General features: G+C 44.1%; 1 protein-coding gene across 1 annotated transcript in view; it reads right to left on the bottom strand.

Annotated features, from left to right (window-relative positions):
• Positions 1-2741: 2741 nt before the first annotated feature.
• Positions 2742-16351, bottom strand: part of gnsb (glucosamine (N-acetyl)-6-sulfatase (Sanfilippo disease IIID), b) — a 48332-nt gene continuing 34722 nt past the window's right edge. The window contains exons 10-14 of the mRNA XM_078239404.1: positions 15713-15811; positions 10676-10786; positions 5934-6041; positions 5532-5692; positions 2742-3886 (exon numbers count right to left, since the gene is read on the bottom strand). Of these exons, the coding sequence (XP_078095530.1) occupies positions 3874-3886; positions 5532-5692; positions 5934-6041; positions 10676-10786; positions 15713-15811 (492 nt within the window). The 3' untranslated portion in view covers positions 2742-3873. The remainder of the gene's footprint in view (positions 3887-5531; positions 5693-5933; positions 6042-10675; positions 10787-15712; positions 15812-16351) is intronic.

The following is a 16351-nucleotide window of genomic DNA, read 5'->3' as shown; positions in this document are numbered from 1 at the left end:
AATTGCTGATATTTTTGCCACAACATCGAACGTCATTTGGAGCAGAATGGTTGAACTGTCAACAAAAGAAAAATGCTCCAGATGCTGGAAATTGGCAGTGAAGATTTATTTTAAACTGCAAATTCTCAGAAAGTCTGGCAGCATCAATGGAAAACTGGAATTTGATGCTTCTGGTTTGAGAACTGTGCTCAGAATTCAAATATATTGCAGATGAACATAATATAAAAGGGAATGGGATAGCATGCATTTACATAGCACTTTAAGAGAGAGAAACTTCTCACTGTGTTCCACAGGACTGTAAGTGCACAAAAACTAACTCGGAGCCAAATAAGGATATTTTTAGAAGGTAATTAAAAGCTTGGCCAAAGATATTGCTTTTAAAGAGGATTCGAAAGGAGGCAAGAATTGTTTTAAGGAAGAAAATCTGTAGCTTAGGGTTTAGACAGTTGAAGGTATGGCCAGCAATGGAGCGACTGAGGAAGTTGGGATGCACAAGAGATGAGTTGGATGAACATGGGGATCTCAGATGGTTTTAGGGCTAGAGGAGGTTACGATTTTAGGGGGAGACTTTAAAGTAAGGGTAAGAATTTTAAATTTGAAGCATTGTGGATCGGGAGTTGATGTAGGTCAGTGAGAATATTCGGTTCTTACTGCTCCTGTTGATACAGTTGCCAGATGGCCCCGTTGTGAATGCTTGGTTGTGCCCAAAGAATGATTCATCCACTTAGCTTAGCAGGCAAGGTTTATACAGCTTGCAGTGAAGAGCTATGTTTGATTGGCATCTTGAATGCCTTGTAGTAAGTCACTTTTCCATGATGTGTTTATTTACACAAGATTAAGCATTGTGGAGCAAAACTTCTGACATTGATACCATGAATAGCTTGAGTTGATTGATTGACTGAGGTTTTTTCACAGTCTTCCAACACCTGTGCTTATGTTGTCAATTTCAGGATCATTTCAATGACTTCCCAGACTTGCTTTTTGGTTCTTTGTACATTAATATCTGGACTGTGGGTATGGGGCAGCATGGTAGCACAGTGGTTAGCACTGATGCTTCACAGCTCCAGGGACCCAGGTTCGATTCCTGGCTTGGGTCACTGTCTGCGTGGGTTTCCTCCGGGTGCTCTGGTTTCCTCCCACATTCTGAAAGACGTGCTGGTTAGGGGCAGCACGGTGGCACAGTGGTTGGCACTGCTGCCTCACAGCGCCAGGGTCCCAGGGTCCCCACATGGCGAGCGCTTACTGCCAGGGTTCCAATTCTGGCCTTGGGTCACTGTCTGTGTGGAGTTTGCACATTATCCCCATGTCTGCAGGTGCTCCGGTTTCCTCCCACTTTCCAAAGATGTGCGGGTTAGGTGGATTGGCTATGCTAAATTTTGCCTCAATGTCAGAGGGACTGGTTAGGGTAAATGCATGGGGTTATGGGGATAGGGCCGAGGTGGGATTGTGGTCGGTGCAGACTCGATAGGCCAAATGGCCTCCTTCTGCACTGTAGGATTCTATGATGGAGACATGAAAGGGGTGTGGTGGTAATGGAAGAGGTAGGAGAGAAATGGGGGCTAGGGGAAATTTGAGGATCATGGGAGGTATTGGAACACAGGGATACGGGAGCATGGAAGAGGAATGGGGCATGGGAGATATGAGCAAGCATGCAGGTGGGGGAGTGAGGGCTTGAAGGCCTTAGAGTCATGATCATAGCTGGACTGCTGTCCCAGTTACTGGAGGAGACCTTCCTGTTTGCCATCCGCCTGTCTCCCATGTTGCTCAGGCCTACCTCTGAAGGCAACAGGCCTATCTCAGTCCTACTCCCTGGATCAAAAATTGCATGTAGGGGTGGCGGGGTCCTCCTTATTGAGGCAGGAATTTTCCTGACTGCTGATACTCAGGTCCTTGATGAAAATCTGACACCTCCTATCTGCGTGCCACATTACTCCTATGCCCTTTCACAGCCAGGGTAGGACACATAACCACATTGCGAATGCTTACTGCCAGAGCAAATTTGAAAACTACAATTATCTGATCTCAGTATTCAGGGCAGAGGGCTTAACAGAAAGATCAGCGATTGGCTTTAGATTGTACATGGAGAGCCAGCACTTACTGAATGGGGTGAATGGCCTCCTTCTGTGTTGTACAATTCCAAAATCTGTTCAGTTTGCTCACTTGCAAAGAAACCGCAACATGATCAGACCAACTGAACCTGGAGTTGGAGAAAGTATGTTCATTCCACCATCTCACACTTTCGGAGCTTCTGAAGACCCGGATGATGGTGTGAGAGTTGATTCGTGAATAAGTGTTGAATTAATTGTGCTTGCATGGCAAGGTGATAGTAAAGTTGATGGAAGATTGAATGAGGTTCCCAGGAAGGGCAGGTGTGTGAGTGGTCGAATCAAAGACAATTGAGATATATGTTTCACCATGAAGTGAAATAAAGGGATCCTACAAGATACAATGCACATCTAAAATTCAAAATAGTTGGCTTCGTACTGCCATTTAAGTAATCCTTTATTTTTTCTCTATTTGTGGTGTTCCCTTGAAGATGAGTTATGCCTTAATCCAGACCAGAAACATATCGAGTGAGGGTTCTAACTGGCATATCGGGCTGTATTAATATATGAAAATGTCTTGACCCTGCCTTCAGCTATTTCTTGTGACTTTTCAAAGCTGCGGCAAAGTGGTTGAATACTAAATTACACAAAATCATAGCAGCAAATGTGAACAAACACTCATCTCTCACCAGTATTAATCATTTTGTCAGAAGTCACGTAGGTGCATTTTAATTTCTCATCACTTTCGCCTCCACTGAGAAACAGTTTATTATGCAAAACAGCTGAAAAATCCAACAAGCTTTTAAATTCATACTACAAATCCTAGTTCCCAGAGAACAGCTAACTGTGCAACACTGATTCTCTTTCAAGGATTTATGATCGTAAACCAAGCAAAATGGAGTGTTATTTTCAGACAAGTACTCCAAACAGGAGTTTCCCTTTATCAGATCTAATACAACATTTCTCCAAAATGGTTCCAGCATTTAAACAAATTCTAAGGCGGCACAGAATAATGATGATGTAAGTGGGTTAATACAAGGTGAAGCAAAAGACGAAAACAGAGTTTGACATGCTAACGTTCACATAAATAGCCCTTTTTATCGTTAACATTCATCAGCTAGAATACATTGAAATGGCTCAGTTACTTGCAATTTCACATGAGAGTGCATGTTTATCCTTCTCAGCGATTCAATCTATCATGACCTTTAAATCCAAATGGTCATTGCAGGATTTTTGTAAATGAAGTCACCCCGAGCACCAAAGTTCATCACTTGATTGGTTGATTTTACACATTCAGGTCCTTTTATGAGAGTTCTGCTCTGATGAAAAACAATCCCAGCTCAGCTGTAAACTAGGAATTTGCTCTTAAATCAGTAGAGGAAGAAACTTGAAAAACGAGGACATATCCAAGCCATGGATAGGGTGGGGAGATATCTGAGCTTAATGACCAGTGAAAATATAAGCACTCCAGTTGCCAGGTGAAACGGTTAGCAGATATATATACTGATCTATTTTCAAATATGTACCAACCATTCAGGGTGTGAAACCATGTTGAAATAATCATGCAAAAAATAAAAAGTGCTGGGTTTTCCCAAAAAGGCATCTCAAAATTTCACAGTTTCTTGTGTGGAATGTTCAACAATTAAAACGGGTACTGTTTGGATGTTCTTCCCACTCTGAGTTATTGCACGCTTGATTTGTTTGTGGAATCAAATCTCTGGATTTACAATAATTCACAAAGTGTTTCGTTCCTTTTGGAGGCAGGTACATTTTGTTTGCTCAAATGAAATGACAGGAAAAGGAGGATCTCTTCCATAAATTCCTTCAGCTAGGAATCAAATCTGTAAGAGAGCATAATTACATTGTTAGGAGACCTAATGTACTTCCCCCACCCCACCTCCACAAGAGCAGAGACTGATAACTCAGTATAGTTTGATTAAATTATAGTATAGTTACAACAGTTTTTCACTCAGAGGGTGGTGGGTGAGTGGAATCGGCTGCCGTCAGTGGTGGTGGAGGCAAACTCGATAGGGTCTTTTAAGAGACTTCTGGATGTGTACATGGCACTTAATAGGATTGAGGGTTATAGGTAGGCCTATATATAGCCTAGGTAGGTAGGGACACGACCGGCGCAACTTGTGGGCCGAAGGGCCGGTTTATGCTGTATTTATTTCTATGTTCTATGTTCTAATTGCAGAGGCTGAAGTTTGTCATTTTCTCTACAGGCCAGTGAAATTGGTTTGTTTACATTCAATGGCCAAATACCATGTACTAAAAAAGTTCATGGGAGATCAGTTGAATTTTCTTAATTCCTCAGTTTGAGATTAAGTTATACAGTGCAGTTTCCATTTTTATCAACTCAGTTAATTCCAGCCAAAGCACAGAGACATATTAGGAATCGTCTCCATTCCCAGAGATGAGGTTGGGCAAAGATAGAGCCATTTCCTGCCCTGATTTTGTTAATGAGGATGGATGCCATTAGTTTTTTAAAGTTTATGTATCAGTGTCACAAGTAGGCTGACATTAACACTGCAATGATGTTACTGTGAAAATCCCCTAGTCATCACACTCCGGCGCCTGTTCGGGTACACTGAAGGAGAATTAAGCATGGCCAATACACCTAACCAGCACGTCTTTCGGACTGTGGGAGGAAACCCACGCAGACACTGGGAGAACATGCTAACTCCACACAGACAGTGACCCAAGCTGGGCATTGAACCCAGTTCCCTGGCGCTATGAGGCAGCAGTGCTAACCACTGTGCCACCATGCTGCCCCATAGCCTCAGTTGTGACATTCAAATAGCACTCACTGCTTAGGCTCAACAACAATGCTGCAAATACGGGGAAGGGCCTCAAAGGAGAGTGTTGCCTTTGATACCAAATTCTGACAGGGAGTTATTGTGCCTTCATGGGAGGAAGGGAGTACAAAGCATGATTTCCACTTCAAGTTTCAGGAAATGAAAAATAGAACCAAATCTTAGATTTGCATAGCACCTTTCGCAAACACAGTTCATCACAAAGCATTTTACAGCCAATTGTCACTGTGTTATTTAGAATGACAACCAATTTGACACCAAAGCTCCCACAAACAGCAATATGCTTATGAGCAGATCATGTGTTTTAATGATTTTGGTTAAAGAATAAATATTGACCAGCACACAGGATAACTCCCCTGGTGTTCTTTGAAACACTGCCATAGGATATTTTATATTCACCTGCAGCCAAACAGGCCTTAGTTTAGTTTTTTATCTTAAATATGGTAGCTCAAACAGTGCAGCACTCCCTCATTACTGTATTGAAGTGTCACCCCAGATTTTTGTGCTCAAGTTTGAATTCAGACTTGAACTAACAACCTTTAGACTCAGGGGAGAGCGTGCAACCAACAGAGTTCGGGCAGATGACAGGAGAAAAAGAGAGAAATTTAACCAAAGCATGAGCAAAATTTGGAGTGCAGAAATGCATGTTTGTCATGTTCTTAGCACTTACCCATCTTCCTCTACCTTAATCAGACGGCAGTCATTGCCAGAACAAGATTCCAGTTTTATCAACCGCTGGTTCATCTTCACAAGTAGCGAGGGGTCCACAGTTTTGGCAATATTGATCAGTTGATGTGGGTCAGAGGTCAAGTTATAGACTTCTACAAAGGACTGAAAACAGAAAGAACAGAGGAATAAAATAACTAACGTAAATAATTTAGAGCAAGATAATGCTGTGAAATTGGAGTTTGCTGAAAGTAGCATGTACATCAAACAAGAGACTATCATTTTCAAATATAGTTGAACAAGAAAACATTCTTCATCTGGGATCCCATTGCTTGCAGAAAGCACATCTGCATAGATTGGCAACAAAAAGACACACACCAGCATTTGACAGAGAGAAAGCACCTACCTCACTGTCAGCAAATTCACAATACTGTAGGTTGCTTTTCGATAATGTCCGCACACAGGCGTAAGTATTGTTAAAGGCATCTTCACACACACAGTCAGGAAAACACTCCTAAGGAAAGGAGAAACCATTAAAAGAGGATAAAACACATTGAAAGTCAAAGGGGACTAGCTTACCAAAAAAATTCTAAGTGCCGAACGAGCATGAAAATGGGAGAGAATCGTTTTGTTTGATGTTAAAAATTGAATCTTACCTCACTGAGGAAAAAAATGAAGCAAGATCCGTTTCCCACCAGTGAGGGGAGGAGTGGGGTCTAAGCTTATTAAAACTCGGCAGATTGCAGTAGATGGCGCCACTGGTCGCAATTCAATGGAGGAGGGTTTCCTGGAATGTACAAGGGATGGTTTTCTCGACCAATATGTCGAGGAACCAACTTGAGAGCAGGCCATTCTAGACTGGGTATTGTATAATGAGAGAGGATTAATTAGCAACCTTCTGGTGCAAAATCCTTTGGGGAAGAGTGAGCCATAATACGGTAGAATTCTTCATTGAGATGGAGAGTGACACAGCTAAGTCTGAGACTAGGGTCCTGAATTTAAGGAAAGCTAACTTTGATGGTGTGAGACATGCATTGGCTAGGAGAAGTTGGCAAAGGATACTTAAGGGGTTGATAGTGGATAGACAATGGCAGACATTTAGAGGATGCCTGGATGAACTTCAACAAATGTTCCTCCCTGTCTGGTGTAAGAATAAAAAGGGGAAGGTGGGTAAGGAAAATCAGGGATAGTGTTAAAATCAAAGAGGCATATAAATTGGCCCGAAAAAGCAGCAAACCTGAGGACTGGGAGAAATTTAAAATTCAGCAGAAGAGAACAATTTAATTCAGAAAGGGAAAATAGAATACGATTGTGAGCTTACAGAAAACATAAAAACTGACTACGAAAGCTTCTACAAATATGTGAAGAGAAAACGACTGGTGAAGACAAATGCACGCCCCTTACAGTTGGAATCAGGTGAATGCATAATGGGCAACAAAAAGATGGCAGATCAGCTGAACAAATACTTTGGATCGGTCTTCACCAAGGAGGACACAAATAACCTTCCAGAAATACTGGGGGACAAAGGGTCTAGCATGAAGGAGGAACTGAAGGAAATCCTTACTAGTCAGGAAATTGTACTGGGAAATTGCTGGGATTAAAACCTGATAAGTCCCCAGGGCCGAATGCTCTGCATCCCAGAGTACTTAAGGAAATGGCCCTAGAAATAGTGGATGCATTGGTGATCATTTTCCAGCACTCTATAGACTCTGGAAGAGTTCCAATGGATTGAAGGGTAGCTAATATAACCTCACTTTAAAAAAAGAGGGCGAGAGGAAACCGGGAATTATAGACCCGTTAGCCTGGCATCGGTGGTGGGGAAAATGCTGGAGTCAATTATTAAGAATGTAATAACTGAGCATTTGGAAAGCGGTGACAGGATCGGTCCAAGTCAGCATGGATTCAATAAAGGGAAATCGTGCTTGACAAATCTTCTCGAATTTTTTGAGGATGTGACCAGCAGAGTGGACAAGGGTGAACTAGTGGATGTTGTGTATCTGGATTTCCAAAAGGCTTTTGACAAGGTTTCACAGAAGAGGTTAATGAGAAAAAGTAAAGCTAAGCTTATTGGGGGTAATGTATTGACGTGGATCGAGATCTGGTTAGCAGACAGGAAACAAAGAGTGGGATTAAACGGGTCTTTTTCACAGCGACAGGCAGTGACTGGTGGGGTACCACAGGGTTCAGTGCTGGGACCCCAGCTGTTCACAATATACATTACTGATTTGGACAAAGGAATTGAAAGCAATATCTCCATTTGCTGGGTGGCAGTGTGTGCTGTGAGGAGGATGCTAAGAGGCTGCAGGGTGACCTGGACAGGCTGACTGAGTGGGCAAATACAATATAATGTGGATAAATGTGAGGTTATCCACTTTGGTGGCAAAAACAGGAAGGAAGATTATCTGAATGGTGGCAGTTTAGGAAAAGGAGAAGTGCAACGTGACCTGGGTGATGTTACAACACGGAGGTTGACCCTCCTTTTGAGAAGTTATGTTGAATTCCCCAGAGGAATACCTCACCTCGTAATCTGTTAAAAGTATGTGGAAGGTGTGAAACATTACATTCAGTAATGTTTAGTGGTTAACTAACAGAAATACCTGACACTCACTTTAAGATGAACACTATTTATTTAACCAACAGGGAACTTTAACTAAACAAGTAGCATACTGAATAAAATAAGATTTGACTGGAATGCTGTTCAAATAAGTACAATATCCATTCATTAACCAAAATCAGATAATAAGAGAATTTAGTCACTCTCAAAAAAATATACAACCAGGTTTTGTGTCTTTTGGAACCTTCTGGAGTTTCTCAGTTGATTTCTCTATCTGCAAGTTCTTTTTGATTTGGTACCTTTCGCTGGTTTGATGGTACATTCTCCGAAGAGATATATAAAGCTGGCAGGGTGGAGAGCTGCTCTCTCCTTCGAGACTTGAGAGGTGCAGTTGTTATCTCCTGTTTTCCCTCTTGCACCCTCTTTTATACCTGTGGTGACCTATCAATTTTCCCACAATAGGATTGGTCTGATCTTTTCAACATTATCAAATTCAAGGTCCTTGGTAGCTGAGTGCCAGCTTTAAATTGATTGGACAAAATTCAAACAACAAGAGGTTGTCTTTATCAAGATTACTGCTTGACTTTTTGATACAAAGGTTTCATCTTGGATTTTGGATGCGCTTAGCATTTAAATCTCCAAGCACTGAAACAAAACCCGCTTTTAAAGGGACCATGCAATTATTTTTCCCTCTAGCATTTTTACAATTTTTTACATCTTTATCAACACCACATTCCAACTTCACAAACTCAACTTTGCAACAGTATCATGGTGGAACAGTAGCTGAAGGTTGGCATGCAGGTACAGCAGGTGGTGAGGAAAGCTAATGGCATGCTGGCCTTCATAGCAAGATGATTTGAATATAGGAGTAGGGATGTCTTACTGCAGTTATACAGGGCCTTGGTGAGGCCACACCTGGAGCATTGTGTGCAGTTTTGGTCTCCGAATCTGAGGAAGGACATTCTTGCTATGGAGGGAGTCCAGTGAAGGTTTACCAGACTAATTCCCTGAATAGCAGGACTGACATATGAAGAGAGACTGGGCCAACTGAGCAGGTACTCATTGGAATTTAGAAGAATGAAAGGGGATCTCAGAAACATAAAATCCTGATGGGACTGGACAGGCTAGATGCAGGAAGAATGTTCCCGATGTTGGGGAAGTCCAGAACTAGAGAATAAGGGGTAAGCCATTCAGGACTGAGATAAGGAAGAACGTCTTCACTCAGAGTTGTGAACCTGTGGAATTTTCTACCACAGAAAGCTGTTGGGGCCAGTTTGTTAGATATGTTCAATAGGGTACTGGACGTGGCCCTTGTGACTAAAGGGATCAAGGGGTATGGAGAGAAAGAGGAAGTGCGATCTTGAAAGTGCATGCTCAGCAACGATTATATTGAATGGTGGTGCAGGCTCGAAGGGCCTACTCCTGCACCTATTTTCTATGTTTCGATTGTGCATCACAGATCGGTCGGTCACCATTCCCCAGCTACCGGTGCCCTCTGCAGGCAACCACGCCCCCCCCCCTCCCCACGCCCCAGACCGACCGATCTCAGTTGCAGTTTGCAGCTTCCCCTTGCCCACCTCCGCCTTTCAGGCCCCACTCCGCCTCCCAGAAGGCCCCTTTTCAGGCCCCACCCCGCCTCCCAGAAGGCCCCTTTTCAGGCCCCACCCCCAGCACTACCCAGTGGTCACTTCCAGTGTGCCAAGTTGGCACTACTCAAGGGGCACTACTCACTTGCCCCCGAATTCTCGGGGGGGGGGCCTCAATGGTCTTGCCGGATATCCTGTGCCATGAAGATCGCGAGGGCAGTGAAATCAGGCATAAACCCGACTTTTGGTTCTCTGACGATCTTACTGGCTCACTCCACAGGAAGGTAAGATAACCCCCAAAGACTTTCAAACTCAGCTTCACAAGTACACCTTGTTCAATCAACGTTAGTGCTATTATACAAACTTGCAAAACAAAACAAATTTCGAACCACAGATAAAACTAGAACTATCGATGTCATCTACTTCCTCCCTCTCATGTGCAAGTTGCTTCTTGTTGCTGTGATAATTTTATGAGGCACCCCATTTACCCTCCAGAACACTGGCTAATGATAAAACAATAAGTTTGTTCAATTCACCCTGCTACATTCTTCCTTTAGTTAAGGGGCAGGTGGCTAACCGTCAGGCACCAGGTAAATAATTAAATTCAGAAAAATGTTTTGAGCCATCACCCAAACTGGATTATTTTTGAAATAAAAGGGAGCAAACCTAGATTTTTATGCCCCGTTTGGCTTCATCCAAAACGGAACCTTGACCCACTATGCCATCAGGAGAGTCAACACTAATGCTTTAGTCAACATTAGTTCACCTGCATAAACATTGCGGTCTGTGGACAGTGAATAAAGTCTCACAATGCTGATTCGATGAAAGCCTTTGAAAGCAAAACCTTCACTATTGAGAATCTTTCCATAATAAGAGCAACTCCAGGGCTCTCCAAATGAGGAACACAATGTGCTTCTTTTTAAATCAGATTCTGTCTCTGAGGCACCATGGGACATTTTGTATGTCAAAGACCTATATAAATACAAGCCATTGTAGTAGAACACTTACAGTCACACCTGGTCCGACATTGGGGCATGCAGGATCTGTCTTGTCATCACCTTCGCCAGTATACTCTACCAGGAAATCATTGCGCCAATGGGTTTTATTCTGTGGAGAATCCTGAAATAAATGAAAGGAACATTGTTATGACAGAAATGGGCTAAAACAACTGTCCTATCAAAGTGAGCTTTGACTTACAACAGTGCAGAGTGAAGTTCACCGATAATTTTTAGATTCTTTATTGATAACAAAACATGTTCTAACCATTCGCATCCCTAATCAAGCAGCTAGAGATTGAAGTGTGATTTTGAAATGTAGGTCATGAACAGTTAAACTGTTGCTCACGGAGACTACGTCATTATTTTCTGTACAAAATCTTTGCACAGCAAAATGTAACTATCTGGCAGGGCAGCGAGCCATTCATTTAAAAAGGTGTGAACTTTCTGCTGATTGGTACAATTCCTACCCTCAAAGTGTGAGGGTTCAAAACCTGCTCCAAACTATCATGGCAAGTGGAAACCGGAGTTCCAGTGCAAAGTTCTCGATTGGCATCCAGTAGGGCTACCTGATTAGTAGCTGTTCACCTCATCCCTGCCATCGTCCAGGCTGTGGGATCCCATAAAATCCCCATCATATGGGATTAATTACATATTGGCTGATGTAAATATGGTTATGACCAAAAAGAAGCATTCATGTTGCAGCTCGCCAGCGTTAGCTTGAGAATCCTTCACATTTCTCACCGAGGAAATATACAGAAACTACCACCATTTGGTTATGATTTTTAGAAAGGTTATTGGTGCTTTTAGGGTTGGGTGTGTGACTATTAACGCAGCTAGCGTGAATCTGATCTCATTCTCTCCCAAAGTGCCACACAATTCTCCATATCAAACTTCCAAAGCCAGTGTTACAGCTGCATCAAAGGCAAGATTATTCTTCAAGTAGAAATATGTACAATTCATAGACAGATCGTCAGCATCATCCTCATCAACAGACAGCCAACTTGCAAGTTTCTGACTCACACCCGGTCAGCAAAATATTCCACTTCCCGTTGTTTGAAAAAAATTAGATTATGTTGAGCACTTCCCATTCTGGCAACCAACACTCTCAGAAGGCCATCAGTGTTGAGGAGATGGTAGACTGGGTCAGCTCCATCAGCATAGCCTTCTACAAATTACATCAGTGATTGAGTGTTTGACAACAAATCAACACAAGTCATGGCGGACAAAGCAGTTTTCATCACCACCACACTCCTATCTTGTGGAGAGAGCTGGACTGTGCATCAGCAACACAGACGGCTAGGGAAATTCCATTAGCAATACCTCCACTGCATCCTTCAGATTCAATGGGAGGATCATTGACCAAATGCAAATATCCTTGTTGAAACAAGCTCCACAAACATTCCTGCAAAATCAAATACAATGGGCTGGTCATGGTGCTTTTTAAACATCCGAGTATTTCCCCAGCAGATCCTGTTTCCTCAACTTCCAAATGTCCAAACTTCCCAGGGGAAGGCAAAGAAACATCACAAAGGCACTTTGAAGTTCTCCTTCAAGGGTGGCAGAATTGACCTTGATAACTGGGAGGAGCTTGCTACCAATCATTCAAAACAGCGGCAACTTGTCTCATCGTATCTAGAGTCACATCTTAATGAAGAAGCAGAGTTATGTCAGAAAAGGAAGCAAATCCACATTCCACAACCTCATGGGACATCCTGCTCCATATGCTCAAAGATCTGTGGGTTGAGAATCAGCCTGTTCAATCACATGAAGACCCATGGTAGAAACTCACAATTTGGCGTCACCTTCATTAACGGTCAGCCGGCGACCTTTCTATTAATTGTACATCTTGAATAATCTTGCCTTTAGTGCAGCTCTGACACTGGTTTTGAAAGTTTGATTTAGAAAACAAATGCATTTGACAGGAATTGTGTGGCACTTCGGGAGAGATTGAGATCAAATTCATGGAGGTCCCTGAGAGTTTTCCATCGAGGTGATATTTAACACGGATACTGATGTTGTATGAGGTCAGTAGCCACCGTCAGGTAGATTGTAACTAATAACTCCAACCTCCGAAGGAAGACCCTGACCTGGCAGTGACCCAGAGTCCCCCAACACGTGGACCTGGCCATCAGCTCATCCGTGACCCCGATCCCAGGGATCTCATCCACTTACCAGCCTTCAACTCGTCCACGCCAGAGCATGGTCTGCACATTCTCCGACCTCTGAAGATAAACTGCAGCCCGACAGCAACCTGGAACATTTGACCGCACAGACCCATCTACCGACACAGGAACCGCAAACAAGACAACAAATCCTCCATCAACACACCAACCACAGCAAAGAACCTCACTGGACACACCTGTATCCTTGATATCGCAAACTACTCTCGCCGTCTCCCAGGCACGAAAAGAAGCAGTCACACCAGGGAGCACAGGAAACGTGCAGGCCTGCAGGAGAGAGCTAAACAATGCGGTCCCAATGCTCCCCTCCCCAGCTTACTGTCAAATGTCCAATCTCTGGAAAACAAGCTAGAAGAACTTAAATCCAGACTCACTTTTCAATGGAAACTGAGACTGCTGTGTACTCTGTTTCACGGTGACATGGCTCACTCCTGCTTAAATCAGACTGTGCTCTACAACCAGGGGCTTCTCAATCCACTGAATGGACTGTACAGCGGCCTCAGGCGAGGCGGGGTATGCCTTCTAATCAACATCTCTTGGTGCCTAGATGTAGCAACACTGGCGAGTTGCTGCTCCCCGGACCTAGAATACCTGACGCTGAAATGCCGCCCCTGCTACCTTCCGTGTTATCTTGACAGCAGTTTACATCCCACCCCATGCGGAGGTGAAGACCACGCTGGATGAAATATTTACCACCACAAATAGCCTTGAGGCCTTGTTCATCGCGGCCAGGGACTTCAATCAGGCTAAGCTCAAGATACCGCCAACACGTCTCCTGTTCCACCAGAGGCCCAAACATTCTAGACCACTGCTACACAAACATTGAACATGCCTACCGCTCTATCGCCCACCTGCACTTTGGCAAATCAGACCACAAGGCTATGCTCCTGCTCCCGGCTTATAAGCGAAAACTAAAATGGGAGAATCCGATAAAGAAAGTTGTGCAATGTTGGTCTGAGGAATTGGGTGATCTCCTATGGGACTGGTCAGTATTTAAAACCAACCTGAACAAGTACGCCACGACAGTAACTGACTTCAATAGTAAATGTGTAGAAGACTGTGTGCCAAAGAAGCAAATTTGTGTGCTTCTCAACTGGAAGCCATGGATGAACAGGGATAAACACTGCTTGCTGAAGTCCAGGTCTGAGGCGTTCCACTCAGATGCCCCTGACCTATACAGGAAATCCAGATACAATCAACAGAGATCCATCAAAGATGCCAAAAGACAGTACCGAACCAAGCTGGAGTCCCAGGCTAGCCACATGGACTCCCACTGTCTATGGCAAGGTCTGCAAGACAGAACAAGCGACATGATGAAGGCAGGTAGAATCACCGGCACCAACACACCCCTCCCTGATGAGCTCAACGCATTCTGTGCCCATTTTGAGCAAGAGGTCAGCGAGAGAACACTTCCACCCCGGAAGCCTCAGCCAAACTGGTACCCGAGGTCACCATCACAGATCAGCTTTCTCGAAAGGCAACCCATGGAAAGTGACTGGCTCCGATGGGGTAGCCGGAGGAGCATTGGGTCAGCTAGCAGGGGTATTCGCAGACATCTTTAACCTCTCTTTATTCCAGTCGGAGGTCCCTATCTGCTTCAAGAAGACGATCATCATCCCTGTACCAAAGAAAAGCCAGGCAGCATGCCTTAATGACTATCGTCCAGTGGCTCTGACATCCATCATTATGAAGTGCTTCGAAAGATTGGTCATGGCACGAATCAATTCCGGCCTCCCAGATTGTCTGGATCTACTACAGGTCACCCATCACCGCAACAGGTCCACAGCAGATGCCATCTCCCTGACCCTACACTCAACCCTGGAACACCTAGATAACAAAGACACCTATGTACTGACTACACCTCAGCCTTCAATACCATTATTCATACAAAACTCACCTCCAAACTCAGTGGCCTGGGACTTGGCTCCTCCCAGTGAGACTGGATTCTAGACTTTCTAATCTACAGACGGCAGTCGGCCAGGATAGACAACACCTTCTCCATGATCATCCTCAACACCAGTGTCCCACAAGGCTGTGTCCTCAGCCCCTTACTATACTCCTTATACACCTTTGACTGTACGGCCAAATTCCCCTCCAATTCGATTTTCAAGTTTGCTGATGACACCACGGTTGTGGGTCGGATCTCAAACAATGATGAGACGGAGCACAGGAAAGAGACAGAGAATCTGGTGAACTGGTCCGACGACAATAATCTCTCCTTCAATGTCAGCAAAACAAAGGAAATAGTCATCGACTTCAGGAAGCGTAGTAGATGACAGGCCCCTGTCTACATCAATGGAAATGGTCGAGAACTTCAAGTTTCTAGGTGTCCAGATCACCAGCGTTGGTCGTGAAAGGAGATAGTGGATGAGGGTGCCATTCAAGCGGCTTAGACCATGTTGCCTTTCACTCACCCAGGCAATGATTTCCTCTCACACCCGACTGGTGGCTTGTAAGCGGTTAAAGTAACTCGCTGCAGAATACCCAGCTCTGATCTGCTCTTGTAGCCAGAACATGAATCGGGCTAGTCCATTTCAGATTCTCATCATGGGTGACATTGATGGTGGTGATTCAATTATGGTACTGCCACTGATCTTCACTGTGGGGGGGTGGGGGTGCTGATGGCAGTGGTTTGACTCTTGTTGCAGATGATCACTGTACCTTTTCATGGTATTTGCCATTCAGCCCAAGCCTCCATGTGGTCCAGATCTTATTGCATGTGGGCACAGCCTGCTTCATGGTCTGAGGAGTTACGGCAGCTCTTGAATTTCCACTTCTTACCATCAGTGAAATAGCAAAAATGGAACAAGCAGAGCTTGACCATACCATTTTTAAAGACAATGAGAGAAAAAGCAGGTTGTACTCACCATCAGGGGAAGGAAAGAGCTGCCATCCATACTTTGCAATACATCATACCCAGCGATATTCAAGAATGTGGGGGCCAAGTCTATATTCAGTATGGGTTCCTGTACAATCAGATAAAGAAGATAGAATTCAGTTGTATGGCTGATTTCCTCCCAGTTACAATACAAAGCCTAGAACTGTGTTGTGGTGTGTATGATTTAGTTTCTGAGAACGTGTGTACCCCTTTCCAATCTTAGTCACCCAACACCAAAGATACAGGCCTGCACTTTCATGGAGTCAGGAAGAAAGTAGCAGCTGGAATCCGATTCCAGGATTGCTGAACCAACTCCTGGGATTTCTGATTTTTACTCGTGTCATTTTAGCAGGACTGCTGGCTTCAGCCTGTACCCTACACTCCTGGCCTAGCCGGCTCCATTGTGGTTATTGGCATGTCCTAGTCCTGTGCAATTTTCATGCACTGAGGCCAGCTTTGAAAGGACCTGTGGTTCATGGCACCTCAGGTGTTGTGACAGAGTCTGGATGGGAGAATCTTTTGAAATGCAAGCTCATGAGGTGTCACCCATGTCAGGCTGTGCCCTGCTGCCCACCCACCCCTCATGGCCTCTCCAAAGCCAAATTATTACTTTCCATATACCCATTCA

Source organism: Mustelus asterias, chromosome 22 (assembly GCF_964213995.1).
Source record: "Mustelus asterias chromosome 22, sMusAst1.hap1.1, whole genome shotgun sequence".
Taxonomy (NCBI): domain Eukaryota; kingdom Metazoa; phylum Chordata; class Chondrichthyes; order Carcharhiniformes; family Triakidae; genus Mustelus; species Mustelus asterias.
Note: the sequence above shows the minus strand (reverse complement) of the source record. Positions and strands in the feature narration are given on the sequence as shown.